Source organism: Aptenodytes forsteri, unplaced genomic scaffold (genome assembly GCF_000699145.1).
Source record: "Aptenodytes forsteri isolate BGI_AS27 unplaced genomic scaffold, ASM69914v1 Scaffold49, whole genome shotgun sequence".
NCBI classification, from domain to species: domain Eukaryota; kingdom Metazoa; phylum Chordata; class Aves; order Sphenisciformes; family Spheniscidae; genus Aptenodytes; species Aptenodytes forsteri.
In genome coordinates, this window is record NW_008795125.1 from 4,084,004 (window position 1) to 4,092,129 (window position 8,126).

An 8,126-nucleotide genomic window follows, 5' to 3' on the forward strand; every position below is an offset into this window, starting at 1 on the left:
GTGCCCGCAGGCCGGCGGCGATGGAGGAGGGCATGAGCAGCATGCAGCAGAAAGCGGCGGAGCTGGAGCACATGGCCGAGGTCCTGCTCACCGGCGAGCAGCTCCGGTAAGCGGTGCCTTTCCCCCGCTTTGCCGGGGACGCGTACCCGGGGGTCCGCAGCAGCCCCCCTGAAGGCGGGAGGGGGATCTGCGGGGCGGAGGCCGAGGGTCCGTCCCCTCGGGCTTTCCCTTGCACCGGAGCACCTGCCCTGCGTCCAGCGCGTCCCCGGGCTCCGGCCCCGCTTCCCGCAGCGAGGAGGAGGAGGAGGCGGAGGAGGAGGAGAGGAGGTGGCAGCCGACGCTGCAAGCCCGGGGAGGTAAGTCACCGCCCCGGGGGTCTTCTGCCCCGGGCATCTTTGCTCCCCTGCGTGGGATAGGAGGCGTCTGGGGGAAAGGCTGCTGGATCCCTAAAGGGATCAGGCGATGCAGAAGGAGAGCTGCATCTTTAAAGATAAAAAACCCCAAACAAACCTTAAGGGACAGTGTTTCAGTACTCCAGCGAGAAATAAGCAGAGCGCAGGGAACGGCTCCTGCACAAACTCCGTGTGCGCTCCGGCTCCCGCAGCCGTGCCGGGCAGTGACCCTGCAGAGGTGCTCCTTATTCTAAGGGCTTGTTTTTATTTTGCATCAGCTGGTCCCAGCAGATGGAAGGGACTGTCAGCACCAGCAGTAATTAACGGCGCTGTGTGACTGGAGTTGTGTGCAGCACAGAAACTGTTAACAAAAATGCTTCAGTTAATTTTTAATTTCTGTGATGTATTTCGTGTGCCATCTGTACCCATACACTACAGAGGAGAAAAAGAAATTTTAAGGCTTTTGGTTTGTTGATGGAACATCTTGTGATTCAGGAAGAAAAATCCTATTATTATTATTGTGTTATATGTGTAACTAGAAAGAGATTGTAAAAATATTTCCTCAGTAGTTTTTGCTTGAATTTTCTTTGAACTTTTTGCTTCAATGCCAAACACTGCAAAATGGTAGAAATGTTTGATTTGGGAGGTGCCATCATTGGTGCTAGTACAGACACTGACATTGTTACTGGTGGCATTCACATGGTAAGGACCATTGACACCTTGTGATGCGCACCAGTGATATCCATGTTTGGGGAGTAAACACTGTTTTAGTGGTCTGGCTCCAGCACACACCGGTGTCTGCTCCAAGCTTGAGATTCCTCTTCAAAGTAGCCTGAAGTGAAACCTAGGGTGACAGGGTGCACTGGCATGCATGTTCTGTATGGTGGACTTAGTGCTGAGTTGTTCATCCAAGTCCCTGATAAGAATCCTGCTGTTCCAAATTTATCTCACTACAAGTTGAAGATTCAAAGCTAATACAAAATTTCTATTAAGATCATGTTAAGTCTTTCTATAGACTTCATAGTTAAATGTAAAAGCACAAGCTTTGCAATCTTTCCCTAAGGAGAAGACTGAGAAAACTTCAACAAATCCGGCTCCTAGAATCAGCTCATTAGTCTCACAATCAAGGATGACATTTGTCACTTTTTTATTAAGGTAATGAAACGTGGTACTATTTTTGGGCAGGATGATCTACAGATACAAAATAATTATTCCCTATCCCGTGAAGTTACCTATGGACATTCCTTTGCAAATCTGTAGGAAGTGGCCTAGATCTCCTTGGACATGAACAGCTCAGCCTGCATAATGTCTAGCTACCGCTGAACAGGGAGATCTGCTCTCCCCCTGACCCTGTTCCTACTCCCCACTCCTGGCTGTGTAGCCACACCTCCTCCCTCATGCCTGCTTGTGTGCTTCTTGCACTTCTTGGGAGCAGATCCAATGTGGTGATCTGGCAGGTAGGTTAGTTTTCTGATCTGCTGACTGCCAGAACCCATGGAAGATAGGTGGTGGGAATGTGGAGCCAGGAGCAAGAAGAGGAGGTGGTGGAGAAGAACCAAGATCTCCCATTTTGGCAGCAGTAAGCTGTTGGGTTAGCTGGAACTGACTTGTGAAACTGGACCCAAAATTGTCTCTCTTCCCCCAATTTTTTGTTAGCTTTGTTCTGTTTTTCTGTCGGGATACTCTATGCAAAAGGATCATTTTCTTCAGTTTTCCAGACAATAAAAACCACAAAATATGCAATAGAAAACTGTCAGGTAGACAAGTTTTAGCCAACCCTGCATTTAAAGTTTCCCTTTTCCTGTCCAAGATAAGTGTATAATTGTTAAGTCTAAATGAAAACATGGCGGGTTTTCAGGATCAAAGACAGGCTATCTCAGCAGCCTTTGGGGCAGGCAAACAGATGATAGAAAACCAGCACACACATGCACTCAAGGAAACATACTGTACTCTATTCTTAGTGATGCTTACAAATGCAAGATAAGCCCTCAGCGGAGTGATGCAGCCAGACAGGTGATTATGTGTGTATTTGGGTGAAAGTGCATATGAGCAAGTGTTGCATACTGCAAGATGAACACATAACTTAGGAGTAAAAGTGTAAAATGAAACTGTGAGCATGGTGTTGCTTACACAAAACCAACTAAATGTAGGTATTTAAAGCACTCTTGTACTTGACCAAACAGCGCCTGTGTCTAAACTCAAATACTTATGAGAGCTGCTTGATTTAAATTCCTTATGAAGTTCCTATTGCCTGTCTCGCCCCAGCCTCACGCATTGCCTCATAGCCCCCATTCCTGTGGCCTGTTTATTGCACATCTGTCCCTCTCTGGCAGGGACCTCCTCATGCAGTGTGGGCTGAAGTCATCTGAGCAGCGCCTTGGTGAGCCTGGCTTTGCATACTGGCAGTGCCGGCGGTGGGGATGGAAACCCTGTGTCCCCTTACCCTCCCCAGGCAAGTGCACGCTGGCTAGGGCAGGGAAAGGAGGAGGTCAAAGAGTTTTTTCCTTCTCCTTGTTACTGTCCCTTCATTGCTTGTGATCTGTGTTTCTCCTTTGTGAGGTCAGGAGCCTCTGCCCCAGTGTGTCCTACGTCTGCTGGCACTCGGGGAGCTGGCTGCTGGCACATGATGGCACTGGGCTTGCACCCACCAGCTTCAGTCATGAGCAGTTTGTGGGAGATGAGGCCGTGATGTAAATCCTGGTCCATACGTGGGGTGATTTATGGAAAAAGAAACAGGACCTTGAGCTATATTTTAGCTAACGTAAATGGATGTACTGGATGTAAATTTTTACATCCAGTAGTGTCCTCTGCCTCTAACCCCAGTAGCTGGCTGAGCAAATACCTAACTCTTACTTTTGGTTAATGGGAACATATTTTTTAAAGTGATGACTTTTGAAGTTTGGCTTTTGATAGGCCTTTTAATTATCAAGCTGACAGCCATGAAACAAAACACAAGATCTCAGCAGTGTGGCACTTCAGGACAGACCTTTGGCAGCTTCTCGTGGCCATGCAGAACACTAGGAAGAGCAAGGCGAGAGCTGGGATGGGCACAATCCACCTGCAGGCTCTCCAGACACCCACAGCCCTGCAAGGACAAACTGCTGGGGCTCTGGCTGCCTGACAGCTCCAACCACCCGAAAACCCAGCTCTTCCCTCTGTTCTGCTGCAGTTTCAGAGACCCTATAGCTGTTCAGTGGTGAGCTCTTTCTTTTGAGGGTGGCTGCAACAGAGCTGCCCTTAAAAGGCTCCATAAGTTACAAGTGATGAGTATGGACCTGTCTCCTGAAGAAACTGCGAGCTGTGCTCGAGAGGATCATGGGGCCTTCAGCTTCCTTGGGACTGGGAGAGCCCTTCGAAGCCTCCACCTCACTACATCCCTGCCTGCAAACACCTGCCTGAGGGCAGCCCTGAGGAAGCGAATGTCCCTGAGCTTCCTTGGTCTTGCTGGGTGTGCCTGAAGGAAGGTGTCACAGCCCTAGAGCTTTGGATAGTCGTCGTTGGAAGCATAATAACGGGAATGTATAACAGCACTACTGAAGTCTGTAAGAGTTTTATTGGAAGCAGAGCACTTCCAAGCTCATTTCCCTCCCGGTCGAAGGCAACAGGTTGTGCCCATTTCAGCACTGTTTGGCAGAATGATTAAAGTATCCCGGTCTGGGTTTGAGCATTAACTTAGAGCTGATCTTGCCTCTGGCAACCAAAAGCAGTTTCAATGGCATGTTTTGATATACATGCTGTCTGCCTGTCTTACAAGTCAGGGGTGTCCGAAATCTTCCTTGTCTGCTAATTGTTTCTTGATGTTAGATTGTCACCAAAATCTGGTATATCTTCCAAAAGTCCCTAATTTCTTGCAGAAAATGTGCCTAGTCATTCAGGGTGTCTTCAGGCTTCAGTTGACGAAACAGCAATAACAAAAGAGCACCTTTTTTTTTTTTTAAAAAAAAAGCAGAAATTGCCATTGTATATATGGTGCAGTTCTCTGTAGTAGGTGTAACTTGAATGACATTTAATGTCTCTGCAGACTTTTGGATACCTTTTTATCACCAGTCTTTACAAGAATCAACACCTTTCCCGATTCACACTTCTGCCACATAGTTGAGTAAATAATTAGGAAACTTGTTAGATAAGCCAGTGATTTTGATAGAATAGTTCTTATAATTCAACATCTTCTTTCCTTCTGCTTAGGGAAATATGAAGCATGTTTCTCTTAGAGATTTTTCTTTCTTTCGGAAAAGACAAAATGCAAGATATGGTTCAACAGAAATTTGCTTGCCTTTTTATCAGAGTTTGTATGAGTTTTATCTCACAAAGGAGGTTTTACATGGTGAACAGCTATACATTTTGAAGCTGCAAGACAAATCAAAACCAGCTTTCACTCGTCTTCCAAAGGTCTCACTTCAGGAAGATTGTCACTTTAAGAAAACTTCTTAACATGTTGGAGTGCATAACTTTCAGAGTCATTAACTTCTGAAGCATGATAGCACCTACAGGTCCATAAATTTTTTTCTTATTCTGAGCAATAAATAATCAACCTTTTTCACAGTGGTAGGGTTCAAAAGTTCATTGGCACTCTAAGATGCAAAGAACCCAGGGCACATAACAATAACAGTTTCTAGAGAAATGTAATCAAGAGACCCTTAGCATTAATGTATTGCTATAATATAGAAATATATTAACCATATAGTTACATAATTTATTAAATGCTATCACTGTGTTTGAAAGTATATTGCACTCTAGTGATGCGCTACTATAACTGTGTAAGCTTATACACTCAAAGGAATGTAAGAATTTAAGATATAGAATTGTCTAGAGGTCACTTCCTCTCAAGTCAGGTCCTGACTGATCTTCAGATATTAAACAAATGTATATGCCATTTTTAGAGACAGAATTCATTAAAATGAGATTTTGTAATCTGCCTAAGCCAATCCAATATTGTACTTCCACCTAAAGGGATGATGTGTTTTTCTACCCCCTGCACCTTGTTCTTGCAACCTCCTTAGTTCTCCACCAGTGGTTGTGCTTCTCTTAGCCAAGAGCTACTGATTGGGCTCAAAACTAACCCCGAAAAAATAGTTTTTAGTTGTCTCACTTGAGAAGGCTCGTCGGCTGACTTCTTCAGGGTGGATAGGACACAGGAGATTATATCATCAGATCTCTGTGGAACAGAGTGCTCCAGAACTCTCTGTCCAAATAATGTCACTTTCATTAATTTGTTTTCCAAAATCAAGCAACCAAAAAATTGGCAATCTTCTCTGTGAGGTTCCACCAGAGTAATACAGTGAAAGAAATAGTTTCAAAGTGAAGGTTGGTAAAGCTGCAAAATTAAGTCCTCTGAATTCAAGAAGTTTCCCACTAACGCTCTGAAATCAAGAAGTTTCCCACTAACTCTACCCTATCACAACACTTTCAATTATATATTTTAATTAATATAAATTATTTTAATTTTATAAAAAGCATGGGTTTCTCAAATTTATATGTTCATTTTTTCTAGAATCTTTGATACCTGATGCACCTTCTCATGTGTTTCAATCATATATATGCATGTATATGTATATGTGTATGTATATGATTCCTGGGCCAGGAATCTCAATTTCTCATGTCCTCCAGTAAAATTTGTGGCTATTTAAAATTTCTAGAAATCAAGACGTAAGGCTTTTGTTTGCGCGGTTCTTTCCTTTAAGCTATGCCTTTTAATAATTCAGTTGTTCCCATCAGCAGCTTTCCTCAAGCACAACTCAGACATCAAGTAGTTAACAACGCATGTGCAAATAGCGATCGCTCTTTCGCTATGTACACAAGAAGGCGGATGTTGTACGAGTGGTTTGTGCTGTATATTTTATGTATTCCATTCCAGATGGAGTCAATCATTAACTTTTGTCTCAGGTTAGCAGAGATCAGCGGGCAAGCAAAGGATCCTGGATGTGTGTACCATGTGCAAGAATATTTTTTATTTATTTTACATTAGAGGAGCTACCCATGAACAGGTGAAGGAAACTGTTTTGATGTTGATGCTTGTGCAGGGAAGGCAGAATTAATGTGCCAAAAGCAATCTAGCTTTGCATTTACTACACGATCCCTGCTCCTGTGGGGGCAATGGCCATAGGCTGGCACCATGACAGAGAAGTCCTCCTATCACTTGTCATTATTATTTACTATTTGTGTAGTGATAGCACCTAGGAATTTGAGCTATTTATCAAGACCCGGCAGGGGTAGGCACTGTATGCTCTGAAGAAAAATAAAGCCTTTGCAACACAACTCTTGGCTGCAATTGGTAGTGGTTTCTTGCAGCAGTAGTGGGCTCTGGCCGGCGAGGGAGGGTCTGTGTGAAGCCACCAAACTTGAGGAACCTAAGTGGGACTCTGTCAGGATTCCTGGTTTGGGAGGTCAGACACCGAGCCCAAGAGTGGCATCCTGAAAGCGCAGAGAAAAATACCTCCCAAGCGTGGAGGGGCAGAGGTGATACTGTGTGTGCCGGGATGGGTGGGGAGCCCTGGGTACCACGTTCAGGAAAGGATCTGCTCTTTTCTCCCTCCAAAGTCACATCTGTAGAGTGAGAGACCAGACTGAAGCCAGGAGGGAGGTCAACCAGGTTTCACTATGGGATAAATAGACAAGAACTAGGGAAGAATCAGTGCATCTCATTTTAATTGAGGTATTTCTTATATCTGTAGACTCCAGTACTTTTTGAATTGTAAAACTTAAAGAATTTCAGTGCTTTCTGTGATGTAAAACTTAAGAAAGTGAAGGATATTGTCACAGCAGCAAATGTTAGCCTCTCCGCAGTCCAGCTAAGTGTCTGACATAGACTTCTTCATCCCCATCACCAAGCGTCCGTCCAGGCACTGAGTGCTGGCTTGGGTGGTAGCTCTTAGCTTAGGGTCTGCTCTCAGAAACAGACATTCCCTTCTGAGGCTCTGGGCCCTTCTACCTTTCTTGCCACTTATTCTGCTTTTTATTTTCATAGCCCTTGTATTGTGGTTGTGTTAACTCTTTTGCCTCTTTCTTCCTGGCAGAGCAGGCTTGTGTGAGTCCTTTTGCTAACTGAAAGATACTTTTTTCCTGTGTTCAGGGCGAATGTTGAATACAGTCATCTCCTCAAAATAAACTTTTGTAGGAAGAGATTAAACTGATGAAGAACTAGCAAAGGGCTAGTAAGGCTGGGTAAGAAGCAAGAGCTGAGCACATTTGGTTCATGTACCTGGTCCCTGAAGAAAAACTGCATTGAGGCTCTAAAGTTTAATGAAGACAGAAACTGCAAAGCTTCAGGTCTCTGCAGAACCACTGGCGTTCGCTGAGTGAAGGATGCACTTCACATGTTAGTCATGAATTGTTGTTTGGTTTTTTTTTCTTAAGCAAGAGCAGGACATATAAACGATATATTTAAAACAAGTTTAATGTATAAACCACTGGAATTAAATACAGCTTAAAACTTTGAACACAGGCTCACAAGGATCCTTAGTTACACTGACTTGACTAAGACTATTGTTATTATAGTAGAATAGAATAGAATCATAGAATCATAGAATCATTGAGGTTGGAAAAGACCTCTAAGATCACCGAGTCCAACCGTCAACCCAACACCACCATGCCCACTAAACCATGTCCCTAAGCGCCTCATCTACACGTCTTTTAAATACCTCCAGGGATGGTGACTCCACCACTTCCCTGGGCAGCCTGTTCCAATGTTTCACCACTCTTTCAGTAAAGACATTTTTCCTTACATCCAATCTAAAC

The 8,126-nt window shown here is 44.2% G+C and overlaps 1 protein-coding gene across 1 annotated transcript in view; it reads left to right on the top strand.

The window, feature by feature from the left end:
* Positions 1–6: 6 nt before the first annotated feature.
* The window catches only part of DEPTOR (DEP domain containing MTOR interacting protein), a 78,433-nt gene continuing 70,313 nt past the window's right edge, over positions 7–8,126 (top strand). Inside the window, exon 1 of the mRNA XM_009277214.1 lies at positions 7–106. Coding sequence (XP_009275489.1) covers positions 21–106 — 86 coding nt within the window. The 5' untranslated portion in view covers positions 7–20. The remainder of the gene's footprint in view (positions 107–8,126) is intronic.